The 20,317-nt window shown below is 41.4% G+C and overlaps 1 protein-coding gene across 1 annotated transcript in view; it reads left to right on the top strand.

Moving 5' to 3' along the window:
- Positions 1 to 20,317, top strand: part of LOC126335935 (uncharacterized) — a 112,158-nt gene that overhangs the window by 82,571 nt on the left and 9,270 nt on the right. Inside the window, exon 2 of the mRNA XM_049999411.1 lies at positions 15,641 to 16,079. Within this exon, the coding sequence (XP_049855368.1) occupies positions 15,641 to 16,079 (439 nt within the window). The remainder of the gene's footprint in view (positions 1 to 15,640; positions 16,080 to 20,317) is intronic.

Genomic DNA, 20,317 nt, shown 5'->3' with positions numbered 1-20,317 from the left:
AAGAGGTAGATAGGTTACAGGAAGAGAAATAGAACGGTAAAATTCGAAGCTGTGATGGAGAGGAGAAAGAAAGAGATGGGAGGGGCACAAGAATGGTAGCTATACCGTTCCTAATATGTAAGTTTTGAGTTCCCTCTTGAATGTTGAGTAGTTCTGGATAAGACGCAGATCACAGGGGAGCGCGTTCCATAGTCGTATGGCTGAGATGGAGAATGACACGGAGAAAGATTTTGTGTTATGTAAAGGTACAGCCAAGATGATAGACTTATCCGATCTGGTGTTGCGATTGTGGAATGATGATAGGTGTTTAATGTGAGGAGATCACACACATCCATGCCCGAGGCAGTATTCGAACCTGCGACCGAAGCGGTCGCGCGGTTCCAGACTGTAGCGCCTAGAACGGCTCGGCCACCTCGGCCGGCTGCTCGAAACAAATTTGGGACCAATTTACGACTGCGTTGTTTTACAAATACCGCTCAAACTACGGCCACATCCTCTCGTAAGACGATGAACTAATTACAGTACACCGCGCAGACGCTAAATGGCAGTTGTGAACTCTGTATGTAGTGAAAGGATAGTGCTTGCTTGTTGTTAAGTAGAGAGAACTATGGAAAAAATGAAAGGCGACTATCGTGGGCAAATATGGACCGTATCATTTTTGTGGAACATAAGAGGCAAAACAACCGATATTCGTCAAGTTTTACTGCGGTGTGCGGTCAAGGAATTCCTACACAAACCGTTATAACTGGATAGCTGGGTTCGTTACTGGAAAGGGCACACTAGAATGTGAGTACTGTTTGTCCGTCAACATCGCAGTCTCCAGGGAATATTGAGATTGTCTCTGTATGTACATCTTTTTAGCGGTGGTTGCGGGACTCGGCTGTTCGATAGAAGATATCATATTAAACACCTTTCAGCCGTAAAACTTCCAACTTGATTTTATTTGGCAACCAGTTTCAGCGTTTTACTACGCCACCTTCGAGCCCCTAACCGACGTGTAGGAAGCATCTGCCTCGGCTGTGATCAAAACAGGGGCCAGAAATACTGGCCAGAATAACAGTTCGTATTCCGAGATAGACACCTGTCGCATAACGTGTTCGACAAGTTTCTCGAAGGAAGAAAGATTAGGGTTTATCCTCTCATCGACAGCGCGCTCCTTAGACACGAAACACAAGCTCATGTTGAAGACTCATGAAGAGAGAAATCGTCCTAGACCTTTCGAATACCGGGATTCTCCTCGATCAACTTCAGGAAACCACAGAAAAGCTGAATCTGCGTGGTCGGGTGGAATTTGAACACCGCTCCTCCCGAATACGAGTCCAGTGTTTGGCTGCTGCGCCATCTCGTTCAGCAGCCGTTCTGGAATGCAGGAGCTTTCGGGATCCGCTGGTGAGAAGAATGAACTAGTACTCTGTTCCCGACTTTTATTATTCAGTCGGCGGAAGAATGCCCACACTAGCAATGAATAATTTAAATGGCGAGACTCGGGAGAAAGCGTACATGCTACTGGCGCAGTTTCAAGGGCAGATTCTCGTCGGGGTTGCCGAAAACAGGCCAGAGGTGTTTTCGCACTACTTGGCTAGATTTGGTGAGTGTAAATTTGTGGTTGGAAAGATGGTGATGCCGCAAACTATTATTTCGAGAGACTTCTCACTCTTTATCGTAGAATAGGTTCCTACTCTGAAGCAAACAACCTGTAATTCTCGTGTAATACTTATTCCTGGTGTAAATCGAATTTTCGTTAGTCGTTAAAGGGCTACTTAGTTAGAGGCACGAGACACTCTGAATCTGTTGGTAGCACATGCAGGGCCAGTTCGATAAAAAAAATCTAAGTGTAGTGATCGTAGAAACGGGCTGTTTTTCTTTTAAAATAAGTACTACAAGGACACTAACACATTTCTGAATCCTCTTCGAGTGATAAATATTAAAAGAAGAAACAATTCATCTCCTTTAAGATAATTCCTGAGATCTTCAAAGGTTTTACAGAAAGCGGAAAGAACTAGACCCACTGTACAGCGCTAACTCCAAAACAAATGTTCTATCTGTTGCAGTGAGTGGAAAGAATAAAAATAAAAAATTCTATAAAAACATTGAGTTCAATAATTGTACATTTAAATTCTAAAATTTACAAATTATTTCACGTTCCACCAGAAAAAGTGGGACAGGAACACATCCAAAAATCTCGTTTTATACTGACGTATTAAACGGAAGACCTTGCTTGTCTGTGAAGTTGTATGGTGCATATGAAGAAAACTCGCCACTTAGGAGTTAAATTTTAGAAAATTCATTGTAAAAGTAATTGAAGATTGATAAACATACTCAGAATTTTATTTATTCAACTGAAAAGCAAAAAATAAATTTGTTTGGGATACGAAAGAGACGCATTCTATTAACACAGTCATGTATATTTCCTACAGTTAGACAGTACATGTATCTACAATTTTTCCCTTGGATAAAAACCCTATATTGACTTTTTTCTACCAGTTAACTTAGCAAAATCTTTCAGGATAGAATCTGAATCTATTGACTTCTAGATTTTGGTTATAACGGCTAAAGTCGACAGTCTACACAGTCATTCTTTGAAACTATTGACCTATGGTTTGATACTGAACTCAGTGGCGGTTCGTTACCACAAATTCGCATTTATCTCGTGAATGGCTGTTTGTGGACGCATTTTTAGGAGAACGTTTTTGCTTCTGTTGTCGTATACTTTTACCTGTGTTCCCTTTCGCCACTAATTACCGCACGCTCTGCATACACATTTTTCCCTAGCGAGCCCCTCTCAGCTTGCCTACACCTCTGCCTCACAGTCCGCTAAATTCAGGTGCCGCTATGGAACTTCCACAAACGGGATCGAGCCAAGTAGTAAAAAACGCGTGATATTGACATACTATATTGTAAGACCTTTCGCCCACAAAATCGCAACAGATTAATTACCAATCTGCAGAATAGCCCAGAACATACAGTGTATTCAACTCATCCCTTTCAATTTAGTTTTATGCAACCTGTAGTTCATGTGCTACTAACAACAATTCTTCTTCATAGCTTCACAGACCAAGTTGACACAATGTGATAAGTAGGTTTAAGTGCAATATGAGAAGAGAAACTATTAAAATCTATCTTAATTCAATATTGAAAACAGGAGGAACTCATAAAACTATCACAAATGCAAACAATACACACATTAAAACAGGAACTGCACACAATGACTAGGAAAATGTGCCGTATTAAGCATGATCTGTTCGCTTCAACCCAGATATCGCAATACGGGTAAATCAGCTTGATTTCGCTCATCATATTAGATGTTTTGGCAGAGCCTGCAACGGTGTCATTAATGATTTAAATAATGAAACTACACCAGTTACTTATTTTTTACTGCTTAGCACAACGCGTTTCAAGAATTTATTCTCATTTTCAAGTGCATTTTTGCATTTGTTTACATGAATTTGTTTGGTGATATTTGGACGTGTGATTTTTTGCCTCTCTTGCGTCTTTTCGAAGTTATAAGGTATTGCACCTCGTCCATTTTACAGCATATCACACACGCGCAAATCATCACTTACACTGTTTCTTTGCAAAACATGTACTGATGTTTTGTAAAGGAACAGTGTAAGTGATGGTCTGCGTGTGTGTGATATTCTGTATATGGAGGACACACAATATCTTCTAACTTTGAAAGGACGCTAGAGAGTCACACGTGCAAACATCGCCAAACATATTCATGTAAATAAATGCACAAATGCACATGCACGTGTTGTGCTAAGCAGCAAAAAATAAGTAACTGGTGCAGTTTTCGTTATTTAAATCATACAGGTAACTCATTTGGCAAGAGCACGGTCGAAGATACTTAAATAGGTGGAATTTGAAAGTAAGAAGGTACTGTCTTCCTTGTTTTGTTTTCATATTATCTCACATCATAGTGGATACGGCAACGTTGTATGCTCGTTTCCGAAGACGGCTTTGCTCATCGGACATTTAAAACGGCAGTTTTTATGGTGTCGTTGATTGTGAAGCTGAACTGGATTAGGCCAAGAGCATTACGACCAGTGGATGATAAACGTAAAACAGTACATGAAGCTCCATTCGCTTCGTCATTAAGTGGAGGATCTGCTGTTAATGATGACCTCCGTGTTCTACATGAGGCTGTGTACGGAGCTGTAAGGGCAATCTCTGGAACGATGCCACGCGTAACAGATAGTCAGGCCTCGGCTATGAGTCGTCGAAAGAGATCTGTTACCGCTGGCGAATGTGCATGCAACATTTTGTTTTAAACGATCCCACAGGATAAAGCTCACTTGTTTAAGACCGCGAGCTCTAGCGGAGCAGGGGACAGTTCTTCTCTTTCTTGTTTACCAGGATACACGGCCTAGACATGATTCCGATTGACCTCCGCCCATTGTGTCAGAGCAGCGACATCTTATAACCCACATCCTGTAGCGGCCCACGAGGGTATGATGCAGCGTTGTCTTAGTACAGACAATTGTACTCAGATGACGATGGTCGCGGGCAATGAGTCCGCGCTGAGAGAGCATGCCTCACAGTAATTACTCTGTTCAGTCTAGTCACTGAGGATGGTTCTGTGTTACATATACAGGAGTATACGTTTACACCATGGTTACCGGTCATATACACCACTGGCCATTAAAATTGCTACACCAGGAAGAAATGCAGATGATAAACGGGTATTCATTGGACAAATATATTATTATAGAACTCATATGTGATTACATTTTCACGCAATTTGGGTGCATAGATCCTGAGAAATCAGTACCCAGAACAACCACCTCTGGCCGTAATAACGGCCTTGATACGCCTGGGCATTGAGTCAAACAGAGCTCGGATGGCGTGTACAGTTATAGCTGCCCATGCAGCTTCAACACGATACCAGAGTTCATCAAGAGTAGTGACTGGCATATTGTGACGAGCCAGTTGCTCGGCCACCATTGACCAGATGTTTTCAATTGGTCAGACATCTGGAGAATGTGCAGGCCAGGGCAGCAGTCGAACATTTTCTGTATCCAGAAAGGTCCGTACAGGAACTGCAACATGCGGTCGTGCATTATCCTGCTGAAATGTAGGATTTCGCGGGGATCGAATGAAGGGTAGAGCCACGGATCGTAACACATCTGAAATGTAACGTCCACTGTTCAAAGTGCCGTCAATGCGAACAAGAGGTGACCGACACGTGTAACCAATGGCACCTCATACCATCACGCCTGATGATACGCCAGTATGGCGATGACGAATACTCGCTTCGAATGTGAGTTCACAGCGATGTCGCCAAATACGGATGCGACCTCATGATGCTGTAAACAGAACCTGGATTCATCCGAATAATTGACGTTTTGCCGTTCGTGCACCCAGGTTCGTCGTTGAGTACACCATCGCAGGCGCAGCGTCAAGGGTAACCGCAGCCATGGTCTCCGAGCTGATAGTACGTGCTGCTGCAAATGTCGTCGAACTGTTCGTGCAGGTGGTTGTTGTCTTGCAAGCGTCCCCATCTGTTGACTCTGGGATCGTAATGTGGCTGCACGATCCGTTACAGCCATACGGATAAGATGCCTGTCATCTCGACTGTTAGTGATACGAGGCCGTTGGGATCCAGCAAGGCGTTCCGTATTATCCTCCTGAACCCACTGATTCCATATCCTGTTAACAGTCATTGGATCTCAACCAACGCGAGCAGCAATGTCGCGATATGATAAACCGCAATCGCGATAGGCTACAATCCGACCTTAATCAAAGTATGAAACGTGAGGGTACGCATTTCTCCTCCTTACACGAGGCATCACAACAACGTTTCACCAGGCAACGCCGGTCAACTGCTGTTTGTGTATGAGAAATCGGTTGGAAACTTTCCTCATGTCTGCACATTGTAGGTGTCGCCACCGGCGCCAACCTTGTGTGAATGCTCTGACAAGCTAATCATTTGCATATCACAGCATCTTCTTCCTGTCGGTTAAATTTCGCGTCAACTTCGTGGTGTAGTCATTTTAATGGCCAGTAGTGTAATAGACCCCTAAAGAAACAAGTGCTCTCTCTCTCTCTCTCTCTCTCTCTCTCTCTCTCCTCTCTCTCTCTCTCTCTCTCTCTCTCTCTCTCTCTCTCTCTCTCTCTCTCTCTGTGTGTGTGTGTGTGTGTGTGTGTGTGTGTGTGTGTGTGTGTGTGTGTGTATGTGTGTGGGTGTGAGCGCGCGCGCACACACACGTACACGTACACGTCCGCGTCGCAATGGGAAATTCTAAAATTCTGCTTCGCAGACACATATACGTACACGAGCGCGCCGGGATGCGAAAATCTGAAATCCTGCTTATTGTCTAAAAGACGTTTTGCGCAGTGCGGGTCAGTAATAACTGTTCACCGTGACTTTCGTACTAGGTATGCGTGTGGATCCTGGTACAGCACAGAGCGTTAGACGATGTCATGAACAATTCCGAGAAACAGATTGTTTGTGTAAAAGCAAATCGCCGGGCCGACCCCGAGTGTTTGACACAGACGTCGAACGCATCCGCCTCAATTTCACAAGCAGTCTGCAGAAATCCGTTCGTCGTGCAGCTGGTCAGCTCAACATGCCCCGATGTCCGTCTGGCGTTTACACATGAAACCATACAAAATTCAGCTACTGCAAGTTCTTCGTGAAGGTGACAAACAACAATGTGTAGAGTTTTGTAATTTCGTTCTTGGCAACATGAGGATGACGGTTTTCTTCCACGCTTAGTGGTCAGTGACGAGGCAACATTCCATTTAAATGGAAAGGTGAACCGTCATAATGTGAAAATATGGGGTACGCAACAAGCACATGAAGTTGTACAATATGACACGGACTCACCACAATTTAATGTGTTTGTGCAGTTTCACAGGACAAGGTGTATACTCCATTTTTCTTTGTTGAGAATACTGTTATAGGACGCGCATATCTCGATATGCTTGAGAACTTTCTTTTCCCACATTTGGAGACTGATTCGAACGACTTCATTTACCAACAGGATGGGGCACCGCAACGCTGGCATCTGGAAGTGCGGGAATTTTTAAATCAAAGGATTACTGAACGATGGATCGGTCACACTGGACTAAATTAGTCAACCTTAAATTGCTGGCCTCCTGTCACCGGACGTAACTGTACGTAATTATTTCTTGTGGCGGTTTACAAAAGACGCTGTTTATGTGCCTCCGTTACCAACAATAATGAATGAACATCGCGTAACAGCAGCTGTGGAAGCTGTAACTCAAGACATGCTCGCTGCAGTGTGGGAACAATCTGAGTGCCGCCTTGGCATATGCCGTGTATCTCAAGTGAGGAATATTGAACACCTATGAAAAGGTATGAAAAAAATCTTTTTGTTTTTCCCGTTCATCAAAAAGCAAAACTCATTGTATATGTTTATTAGTTTCAGAAATATAGACGTGCCAAATCGGATGATTCTTTTTGATACATCCTGTATAGTTTTCTATAAAGAAGAAATGCAATAAAATTAAGCTAGGGGTTTTAGGGGCTTACAGAGTGGCTGTCTCAGCCTGTTGTAGTCTAGTGATCAGTGAGTCACTTTTCTTTGCTGTATTATGAGTACAAACAGTTTGCGAAATGGAGTGCTCCTTGCGTCCCACTCTGCGTTTCGCCGTTTCCCAGTTAATTAGCATTGAAGGTCGTTGCGCGTTCAGATTTAAGCGGCCCGCCAGAGACGGTGTCGCCAGACGCGATTTACGTTTCGTTTCTTAAAACCGAACAAGACAACGATACAAAAATTAGACATGGGACCGTAGTAAGAGTCGGACCCGAGCCAAAGGCTGAGCCGTCTCGCGCGTATTACCTACTTTGTGAGAATAACTGACACTGTCTCTGGTGGGCCGCTTGAATTAACTCGTGCACCGACCTGTTTGGCTAACTTCAGCGCTAATTAACTCGGAAACGACCCAACTTATCAAATATTTTTCGTTAGAGTCATTTTTCAGCACAGCCTACTCTTATAAGCTTCTCATGCTGTTCCTGATCACCTTGTTATAAAGCTATCAAAGGTCACCTCGGTTTTCTTGCTCGGTTCAGTTTTTGTTAAAAGGAGAGGTTTCGAAACAGCTGACTTTTAAACCCACTCTTTTGTTGCTCTCTTGTGAGTTTTACATGTATTGACTTTGAGTAACAAAAATAAGAGGATAAATTTAGGAATATGAAATTAAAAATCATGCAGCGTGATAGAAAAAAGGTAACGTGTAAAAGTTCAAATGGCTCTGAGCACTATGGGACTTAACTGTTGTGGTCATCAGTCCCCTACAACTTAGAACTACTTAAACCTAACTAACCTAAGGACATCACACACATCCATGCCCGAGGCAGGATTCGGACCTGCGACCGTAGCGGTCACGCGGATCCCAGACTGGAGCGCCTAGAACCGCACGGCCACTTCGGCCGGCTGTAGAAGTAAACCATGAAAGTAGGGACTTGAGGGTGTCCCAGCATACTCATGTAGGGACGCCCCTAGAAAATCGGAACAGGTTGCAACCCTACTTTCACGGGATGGTTTGCGTCTCTCTTCAAGCGTCTGCTAGTTCAGGGTTTTCAGTATCTCCGTAACGCTCTCCCATGGGGTCAAACAAGTTGGTGAGCATGCCCTCCTTCGTATACTTTCATTATCCTCCGTTACCGCTATTTCGTAATGGTCCCGCACATTTGAGCAATATTCTAGGATGGGTCGCACAATTGTAAGGGAGCAGTCTCCTCTAAAGATTGCATTTTATAGTATCCTCTCTCTGAATCGAAGTCTGCCACCTACTTCACTTGCAACTGAGCTTATATTATGTCCCCACGAATGGTTTAACCCATTTTGTATGAGGTGACCGGTTCCTGTGGTGACTCACTGAGATTACGTACGATTTCGTGCTTGCGCTTTCCGCGGTGAAACGTAAAGAAAAATAATAATAATAATAACAATAAAAAGGTGTGAAAAGATGCAAGCAATTAAAGAGATTGTTAGTAGTAAACAGAAGCGTGCTCTAGAACACTTACACCAAAGATGAATGAATGTTTTCTCTTTCACTAATTTATCATATCAGACAGTGAAAATGAACAGCAACTGTCGCCACGTACCTTAGCTGCGCTGCAAAACTTCTGTACAGAACGAGCTGTGAATGATCCAAATGTACAAAACGTTCTACGAACAAAGTCGAAGAGCTACAACTCAATGAAAACTAGTAATTAATTTACTTCCATTATGATGAAGAAAACACTACAATCTTGGCAGAAGCAACTGCGACGGTAGTTGGTGAGAGAGCAAAAATTGATTTGATTTCCTGACCAGCACTATTTCCCATGGTCGAGAAGACTCATAAATTGCGAAGCTGTTTGACTGTGATACGTAGCATGCACTATTTCGGGATGACTAGTTTTTAATGGTTTCAAGTCGCAACTGCAAATTCCAGAACCATTTCAGAGTTATTTTGCTGTCATTGTTGCTGATCCACCTTTCTTGTAAGATGAACGCTTATCCAGAATTTGTGAGACAGTTAAATTTTCGACAAGGAAGGGAATAATTACTTGTAGTGGCACAGTGATGGAAAATTTGGCTTCAAGACTGCTGGATTGAGAACAAGTTCCTTTCAACCAAAACATAAAAACAATTTGGCAAATTAATTTTCCTGTTGTACAAGCTATAGGGACGGAGAAGTTCCAAACTCCTTTTCTTTGATATTGTACAATAAAAATATCTTATTTGTTTAAAATGTAAAATGATCTTAACCTCACAATCATAACTGAGGAGCTACTTGAATCAAAAGTAGCGGCTCCAAGTTCGGGGAAACCGACCACGGTTGGGAGGGCGATGACAAACGTTGCTCAAATATAGCAACAATTTTAATTCTAAGTAAATATAATTTCAGCCCGAGAGAACAATTCACCGTGATTGATGAGACTGTTTCTGTATAATGTAACTGCATTAGAGGCACGAAAAGCCATTAATAAACTAAAAAAAAAATAAAGTTTCGTGTGGCAGTGATGGGATTCCACACAAAGTAATAAAATGCGGTGCTAGATTCATAATTCCGAACTAGCTGACATCAGAAGTGTGTCGTTTAGCTTAGGAGTCTTCGCAGAAAAACTGAAAAAAAAACGACTGTCAAGCCACATTACAAGAAGAGTGACCAGTTGTTACTTATCGACCTATCTCACTGTAACCTTTTTTTTTCCAGAATTAGTTGAAAGGATACTGTATGAACGACTCTCTCATTTCCTTAACAAAAATCAAATGTTGGTTAATGGACAATACTGTTTTAGGAAAAAAATGTCACCTGCCACAACCATCTATAACTTTTTAAAACTAATTACTAATTCCACAGGTAATAATGAATTAAACTGGCCAGTTTTTGGACCTATCTAAGGCATCTGATATTAATGATCACAATTTATTGCTCAGGAGTAAATTTCTGTGGGATTTTTGGGGTAGCATATGTATGGTTCAAATCCTATCCTTCTAACGAGTATCGCAGGATAAAGATACAGCATAAAGAGTTTACCAACATACGAGAGAGTCATGTCCGGCTATGAATGAAACTTGACCTACACGAGAGAGTCACAACAGCTACAGAAGAAGCAAGTATTTGGTTTAGGGACAACAAATTAATTGCGAATGACAAGAAAAGAAAGAAACAGTTTGGATGAGCTTGAGCAATATAAGAAACAAACTGGGAACCAACCTAACAACAGAACTTGGACAGTGTAAGATAGAGCAAGCACCTCATATTAAATTTTAGTTTTATGCCTAGATGCGCATTTAAGGTAGCGGAAACCTACAGAATTGTTAAACAAACAAAAAATAAGTCACTGTTGTTATGTTCTTTCAATGCTTAAAAATCTCTGTAGTGTTGGTTTAGTGTTAAGTTCCTAATTGCAATCACGCAGGTTTTGGGGAGAATACCTGTCTGGCTAAACACTAATTTATGTTCCAAAAGAGAGCTATTACTGTAATAAAAGCGATGACAAATAATTTTCAAGCAACTAATAAAGGGGATTCTTTGATGACACTGATCATTATTTAATCTGCAGTGAAATTGGGATTGTGAGGCCGAAAGTGCAGGAGGTCAGGTCCATATGCAGGAGGATAAGAGTGGAGAAACTTCAGGATAAGGAAATCAGGCACAAGTACGTAACAGCGATCTCAGAAAGGTACGAGTTAGTTAAATGTAGTGAATTACAGCCATTGGAAAAGGAATGGACAAGGTACATGGACACAGTAATAGAAGGGCTAAAGAATGTCTTGGAACAGTAGTGTGTAAAAGTAAGATGAAGCAAACAGCTTGGTGGAATGACACAGTCAAGGCAGCCTGTAAAAGGAAAAAGAAGGCGTATCAAAAATGGCTACATACTAGAACTGAGGTAGACAGAGAAAGTTATGTTGAAGAAAGAAACAAAGCCAAACAGATAATTGCAGCATCCAAGAAGAAATCTTGGGAAGACTTTGGAAACAGGTTGGAGACTATGGGTCAAGCTGCTGGAAAACCATTCTGGAGTGTAATTAGCAGTCTTCGAAAGGGAGGTAAGAAGGAAATGACAAGTATTTTGGACAGGTCAGGAAAACTGCTGGTGAATCCTGTGGATGCCTTGGGCAGATGGAGTGAATATTTTCAAGAGTTGCTCAATGTAGGTGAACATACGATCAGTAATGTTTCAGATTTCGAGGTAGAATGGGATAGGAATGATGATGGAAATAGCATCACATTTGAGGAAGTAGAGAAAATGGTCAATAGATTGCAGTGCAATAAAGCAGCCGGGGTGGCTGAAATTAAGTCGGAACTCATCAAATACAGTGGAATGTCAGCTCTTAAATGGCTACACAGGATAATTGAAATGGCCTGGGAGTCGGGACAGGTTCCATCAGACTGGACAAAAGCAGTAATCACACCAATCTTTAAACATGGAAACAGAAAAGATTGTAACAACTACAGAGGTATCTCTTTTATCAGCGTTATGGGTAAAATCTTCTCAGGTATTGTTGAAAGGAAAGTGCGAGTATTAGTTGAGGACCAATTGGATGAAAATCAGTGTGGGTTTAGGCCTCTTAGAGGTTGTCAGGACCAGATCTTTAGTTTGCAGCAAATAATGGAGAAGTGTAACAGGGAATTGTATCTATGCTTTATAGATCTAGAAAAGGCATATGATCGGGTTCCTAGGAAGAAGTTATTGTCTGTTCTACGAGATTATGGAATAGGAGGCAAACTTTTGCAAGCAATTAAAGGTCTTTATATGGATAGTCAGGCAGCAGTTAGAGTTGACGGTAAATTGAGTTCATGGTTCAGAGTGGTTTCAGGGGTAAGACAAGGCTGCAACCTGTCTCCACTGTTGTTCATATTATTTATGGATCATATGTTGAAAACAATAGACTGGCGGGGTGAGATTAAGATATGTGAACACAAAATGAGCAGTCTTGCATATGTGGATGACTTAGTTGTGATGGCAGATTCGATTGAAAGTTTGCAAAGTAATATTTCAGAGCTAGATCAGAAATGTAAGGACTATGGTATGAAGATTAGCATCTCCAAAATGAAAGTAATGTCAGTGGGAAAAAAATATAAACGGATTGAGTGCCAAATAGGAGGAACAAAGTTAGAACAGGTGGACGGTTTCAAGTACTTAGGATGCATATTCTCACAGGATGGCAACATAGTGAAAGAACAGGAAGCGAGGTGTAGCAAAGCTAATGCAGTGAGCGCTCAGCTACGATCTGCTCTCTTCTGCAAGAAGGAAGTCAGTACCAAGACTAAGTTATCTGTGCACCGTTCAATCTTTCGACCAACTTCGTTGTATGGGAGCGAAAGCTGGGTGGATTCAGGTTACCTTATCAACAAGGTTGAGGTTACGGATATGAAAGTAGCTAGGATGATTGCAGGTACTACTAGATGGGAACGCTGGCAGGAGGGTGTCCACAATGAGGAAATCAAAGAAAAACTGGGAATGAACTCTATAGATGTAGCAGTCAGAGCGAACAGGCTTAGATGGTGGGGTCATGTTACACGCATGGGAGAAGCAAGGTTACCCAACAGACTCATGGGTTCAGCAGTAGAGGGTAAGAGGAGTCGCGGCAGACCAAGGAGAAGGTATCTGCATTCGGTTAAGAATGATTTTGAAGTAATAGGTTTAACATCAGAAGAGGCACCAATGTTAGCACCGAATAGGGGATCGTGGAGGAATTTTGTAAGGGGGCTATGCTCCAGCCTGAACGCTGAAAGGCATAATCAGTCTTAAATGATGATGATGATGATGATGATGACTAATAATGACCCTACCGTGTATCTATATTCATGATACTCACTGTGTTCTGAAGGAACACCAGGAACTTCCAGCGTTAAGAATGCTGGAATCATCAGCACGCATAGTAGAGAAGCTTATTTCCTTCATTATAGTACAATGAAGTGCTCGTGTGCTAAAATAAACTGTATTCGCAAAGATGTAATAAAAACTCTTTTATTACTCTAATTTAGAATTTTCTGGCTTTTCTATTATGCATAAGGATATTTTATTAGCCAATGTGTATTTGGAAAACTTTTATATCTACTATTATGTACGTAATACCATGTGTGAGAAATCCTGTATCATTGTACATGACGAGATACAAGAATGCTAAATAAGTTGATGGAATGTCGGCAGTACCGTACTAATTACTTGACGAGTAATCGGTATTCAGAGGTGGTTGCACTGTGAAATCAACTTTTTTAAGTTTTGAAAATATCTGTAACCAGTGTTGTAGTTTAGCTATTGCCGAAAAGAAGTAAACAACCTTTTGCGGCTGCACTCTTTTTCTTCTTTTGCCGCCCGCATGCGGTGCCTGTCACACCGAGAAGGTGGTGGGGGAACCGTGTGTGAGCCTCAGCCGTCGTTAATTTATCTTCTCTTCGACAAGCTCTGAGTGAATGTTTCCGATCTTACTCTGAAAATCAACCAACTTTCACCGCACCACTGTCGCCTGAAAAAGGGATACGAAGAAGTGGCGGATGACAGGTGCCCGTGTACTGTTGCCATTTTCATTTATTGTGTTGGCTGCACCCACGCGTATTTGATACAGAAGCGTCGCGTAGGATCTGTTTGCATGCGGGAGGCAACAGGGGCGCTCATTTGCTGTGAACGAAGGTAATGGCTGTATAATTATGCGGTAACTGTTGGGTAACACTAATTCAGGCGAACATAAACAGTGCTTGTCTGTTTACAAACAGAAACTGCACGGAATGTGTAGAGCAGCATGGCTTCCAATGGTAACAGGTTGGCGTACAACCTTCCATTATGTCAATTGCTACGCATCCACCGAGTCTTTTCTGTCAGTATACAGACAAGATACGAATGTAAACAACTATCAACAATGACAAAAGTGCTTGAAAACTACAGGAAATATAGTAATCTGACCTTTCAAATAGTTTATGATGTTTTCCGAAATAAGGCCTGTTGGCTGTCACCATAATAACCAACCTTAAATTAACGCAGATTAAAAGGCAGTAAAAAGTAGACGACGATACCCAGAACTGTTATTAATGAACAATATTTAATGTCATGCTACAGTAAAGGCGCTTATCAATTAAGAAGAGTTAGAGCAAACATCGCTAACCGTGGGTTAAACATGCGACCTGTGAATCTTCTTTGGAAAGCAAATCACAGAATACAAATTGTCACTGTCACACTCGTAAGAAAATCGAGTCATTTACACAAATTATTATAAAACATTGAGCGATCTGAATCCAAAAAAAATGTCCAAGAGAGCAATGTTTTTGTTTGCATACTTTACTCAGTAGAAATCCTTTCCCATACTCAAGAAATTAATAGGTGTGTTCCTTCGGAAACAACATATTTTCAAATGAAGTAACTACCCTAAAAGCTTTCCGGTTCACTTCCGGTGCTTTATTTGACTGTTACAGTTGTCTACAGTGGCAACTGTCTACAGCATAGGAATAGCTATTACATGGAGCAACCACTGTATTCTAGATTCCAGATAATTAAATGTTAACTCACTCGAAACATCAGCAAATGTAAAGATATAAATTGCTGCATCCCATAACCTCTTAATATTTTCATCAGTATCTTTACTGTCTCAGGGGCAATTAATGATATAAAGTGTATGACTTTCGAAGCATTTTAAATATAGCTCAGAATTATGCTAATAGAGATAAAATAGTCTCATCCATTTCTGTTGAATTAATGTTTTAGTCATAATTTTTACAATCATTTACTACACTTTTTTGTAGTAATAATAATGTTTGCATCAGTTTTATTTAGAAACCAACACGGGGGTAGAGGAAGGGGGAATGGAGATAGTCATCCATATGGCATGCGCACTTGCAGGTTGGAAAATGCTGTAATGTTTTAAAACAATACATTTACAGTTGTTTGTTCTATGTATGGAACAGACCATATGCTATAAAATTCCTTGTGGAGGAGGAAGACGTGCTATATGACCACATTACTCTGTCAGTACATTTTAATACAATGATCTAATGAAGATATTTGTAGAAATCTTGTAAGTCATCTGTGTTGATGTTATATGATGAGGCAGTTACTTAGAAGTCAGTATAATTACCTCACACTTTACTTAGTGCCAGAAATTATATCTCATAGGTAGTGATAAATTATTATATTTGAGACTGACTGATAGATTTGTTTTATCTTTTACAACAGATGATGGATGCAATAGATTTGGCACGGCTTAGAGCGGCTCGTCATGATTTGAGGGACAACTTGGTATTTGACCACATTGCTGCAGAGCTTCTGCAGGAAGGAGTCTTGGATCGAGATGAGTACCAAAGGGTTAATTCTGCACCTTGTGATGCTGAAAGGGTAGACCGGTTGCTGGATTTGTTGCCTGAAAAGGGTAGCGAAGCATTTAGAAGTTTCATTAATGCTCTCGAACACGATTATCCATGGCTGGTTGATGCTCTGCTGAAAGATCCACAGGCAACTGATGGAGTTAGACAAGAAACAGATCTTTGCCTGCAGGAGCAAAACAACACAGTTAATGAGGATGACAAAAGAAATGTTTCTGAAAGAAAATTTGACTCAGATAATACTAAAAAGTCTGAGAAGAAAAACACTGAAAATACAAAAGATGATGACCGAGGTAAGCAAACGTAATTAGGCTTTGTAATTCTAAAGACCAGTAACCCTTGTTTACCTGATCTCTAAAGTAATGATAATGATAATAATGTTCTTATTCTTGATGTCCATACATTGTAAAGGTGTGTTATTTTGGTATTTTTAGTTTAACACACTAGATCTTTTACCAGTTAATGATAATAAAAGTGAAATTATTTTCCACATTTCTCAATTTAATTGCATGTTAATATTGAGTGCCTGTTATGGCGCAGAAATAATTACTAAACTGCCATGATTGAATATCCACGTATGTATTTAAAAGTCATAATGAATATCTGCAAACTTCATCTTATGTATATTTACAATATATTTCATAATTATAAGCCCTTAATAACCCTAAGCACTACATTTTATTGTGGGTAATGTGTTTTCAAGTTTGTATGCATGATTATTTTTCACTTCCGAGTTCTTGTGTGGATGTGCCTGCATACTCTGTGCCAGTGACCTTGGTTGTAGAAGTTTGCACTTTGGCTATTCATGAAACATTCCAAATTTAAAGTCACCTCATTCTCAGTCTTTAAATATCTGCTGCCCAGTGGATTATCTGAGTGAAGAGTATGAAAATTTTGGTAGCCATGTCAGGAGAGTTGGAGGGAGGGTTGGGTAGGGGGGAGGGTGAGAAACCTGATAGCCCAAGGAAGTAGCATCCATGGCTATGTCCTGTGCTGAATGAGCTGGGGCATTGTCGTGGAACAAAAATACCTCTGTGGACAGTTTCCTATAATGCTCTGGCTACACAGTCTTGTTAATATGCACCTGTCAAATTTTTCCCCTCAAGTTGCCACACCGTGTTAGTTCCAAAAATACACTCCAGCATGGCCTAACCGAATAATGGTATGTCTTCACCTTTTCTGCAGTGGTGAATCCATATGTTTCCACTGCTTGCTATGCTCCTTTGCCTTTGGGTCGTAGTGATACTCCCAGCACTCGCCCATGGTTATTAGGCGGCTAAAGAAGTTGTCTGAATTCACTCGCACAGCCGCAGCATTTCCACTGCTACATAAGTTTGGCAGGCTTCTTGAATGGGTGTGAGCAGTTGTGGCATGTAGAGGGTGATGAGCTTCAAAGTGTCATTTAAGATGTTGAAAACTAATGAGCAGCTGATTTTCATTTTTTTTTCTGTTATGACCTCAGTTGTGATACTCCGGTCTTTTGGCTTCAGGGCCTCCACATCTCTCACGATTTCATCTACATCTATACACTGCAAACCATTGTGAGTTGCAAGGCAGACAGCACATCCCATTGAACCAGTTATTAGGGTTTCTACCTGCCCATTCACATATGGAGTGCGGAAAGAATGATTGTTTGACTGCCTCTGTGCAAGCAGTAATTATTCTAAGCTTAAACACGAACCCTCTGTGAGTGATACATAGGGGGTTGTAGTATATCCCTAGAGTAATCATTTAAAGCTGATTCTTGAAAAATCATTAATAGAGTTTTCCAGGATAGTTTATGTCTGTCTTCAAGAGTCTGCGTGATCAGTTGCTTCAGTATTTCTGTGACATGCTCCCGCAGATTAAACAAACCTGTGACCATTCGTGCTGCCCTTCTCTGTATATGTTCAATATCTGCTGTTAGTCCTATCTGGTATGAGTCCCACACACTTGAGCAATATTCTAGGATGGCCTGCACAAGTTATTTGTAAGTAATCTGTTTTTTAGACTGCTTGCACTTCCCCAGTAGTCTACCAGTAAACCAAAGTCTATCACCTGCTTTACCCACAGCTGAACATATGTGGTCATTCAATTTCCTATCCCTACAAAGTGTTAAACCCAGATATATGAGTGAGTTGACCGATTCCAACAGTGACTCATTGATATTGCAGTCATAAGATACTATGTTTTAATTTTGTTTTGTGAGGTGCAAAATTTTGCATTTCTGAACATTTAGAGCAAGTTGCCAATCTCTGCACCACATTGAAATCTTATCAAGATCTGACTCAATATTTCTACAGCTTCCCTCAGCTAGTACTTTATTATAGGGACACCATGTTATCAAAAGTATCCAGACACCTGGCTGAAAATGACTTACAAGTTTGTGGTGCCCTCCATCTGTAATGCTGGAATTCAATGTGGTGTTGGCCCACCCTTAGCCTTGGTGACAGATTTTGCTTTCCCAAGCATACATTCAGTCAGGTGCTGGAAGGTTTCTTGGGGAATGGCAGCCCATTGTTCATGGAGTGCTGCACTGAGGAGAGGTATCGATGTCGATCGGTGAGGCCTGGCACGAAGACGGCATTCTAAAACATCCCAAAGGTGTTCTATAGGATTCAGGTGAGGACTCTGTGCAGGACAGTCCATTACAGGGATGTTATTTTCGTGTAACCCCTCCGCAACACGCCGTGCATTATGAGCAGGTGCTTGATCGTGTTGACAGGTGCAGTTACCATTGCTGACTTGCTCTTCAACAGTGGGAAGCAAGAAGGTGCTTAAAACATCACTGCAGGCCTGTGCTGTGATAGTGTCATGCAAAACAGCTAGATGTCCAAGCCCCCTCCATGAAAAAAATGACCACACCATAACACCACTGCCTCCGAATTTTACTATTGGCACTACACAAGCTTGCAGATGATGTTCAGCGGGCATTCCCCATACCCACACCCTGCCATCAGATCGCCACGTTGTGTACCATGATTCGTAACTCCACACAACATTTTTCCACTGTTCAGTCATCCAATGTTTACTCTGCTTACTCCAAGCGAGGTGGTGTTTGGCATTTACCAGCATGATTTGTGGCTGATGAACAGGCGTTCAACCGTGAAATCCAAGTTTTCTCACCTCCGGCCTAACTGTCATAGTACTTGCAGTGGATTCTGATGCAGTTTGGAATTCCTGTGTGATGGTCTGTGTAGAATTTTGCCTATTACACATTACAACCCTATTCAACTGTCGGCTGTCTCTGTCAGTCAGAAGACGAGGTCGGCCTGTACGCTTTTGTGCTGTATGTGTCCCTTCACGTTTCCACTTCACTATCACATCGGAAACAGTGGACCTATGGATGTGTGGAAATCTCGTGTACAGACATATGACACAAGTCACACCCAATCACCTGTCCATGTTTGAAGTCCGTGAGTTCCACGGAGCGCCCCTTTTGTTCTCTCACAATGTCTAATGGCTGCTGAGGTTGTTGATGTGGAGTACCTGGCAATAGGTGGCAGTACAATGCACCTAACATGAAAAAGTACGTTTTTGGGGTGCCCGGATACTTTTGATCACATGTGTAGCTGTATCATCTGCAAGAAACCTGATTTTGCTATTAGTATTGTCTGCAAGGTCATTAATATACAACATGAGCAGCTAGGGTCCCAACACACTTCCCTGGGGCACATCCGAAGCTACTTATACATGTGGCAATGACTCTCCATTTGAGATAATATGTTGTGTCCTCCCTACCAAAAAGTCCTCAATCCACTTACCAATATCATTTGATGCCCCATATGATCGTACTTTTGACAATGAGCATAGATGCAGTACTGATTCAGAGGCTTTTTGGCAATCAAGAGATGCTGCATCTACCTGGTTGCCTGGATAGCTTTGAGAAAAGTGCGAGTGGCATTTCACGTGATTGATGTTTTTGAAATCCATGCTGATTGGCGTTGAGGAGGTTATTCTGCTGAAGATGCCTCATTACATTTGAGCTCAGAATATGTTCTAAGATTTCACAACAAATCTGTGTCAAGGATATTGGACAGTAGTTTTGTGGGTCACTTCTACTACTCTTCTTGTAGACAGGTGTGACCCATGCCATTTTCCAAGAATGGGGCAATTTTTTTTTTTTTTTTTTTGAGGCATTTCTAATAGATTATAGTTAGAAGAGGGGCTAACTCAGCCACAAATTCAGTATAGAATCTAACAGGGTTTCCATCAGATCCCGGATCTGTGTTCAGTTTTAATGATTTCAGCTTTTTTCATGTAACTTTTTAGTAGCACAAGGACTAAATTGGGGCAATTCTCCTGGGTTTTCCTTTGTAAAGGAACATTGGAAGATGGAGTTAACCATTGCAGCTTTTGCTTTGCTACCATCAATTTCAGTTTCTGTCTCACCGGCTAGTTACTGGACACTAACTTTGATGCCACTAATAGCCTTTATGTATGACCAGACTTTCTTTGCATTTTGTGAAATGTCATTTGACAGTATTCTGCTACATTAGTCATTAAAGGCATTACGTATTCCTATCTTGACAGCCAAATGTGTTTCATTCAG

The sequence above is a fragment of the Schistocerca gregaria genome, chromosome 2, assembly GCF_023897955.1.
Source record: "Schistocerca gregaria isolate iqSchGreg1 chromosome 2, iqSchGreg1.2, whole genome shotgun sequence".
Taxonomy (NCBI): domain Eukaryota; kingdom Metazoa; phylum Arthropoda; class Insecta; order Orthoptera; family Acrididae; genus Schistocerca; species Schistocerca gregaria.
Note: the sequence above shows the minus strand (reverse complement) of the source record. Positions and strands in the feature narration are given on the sequence as shown.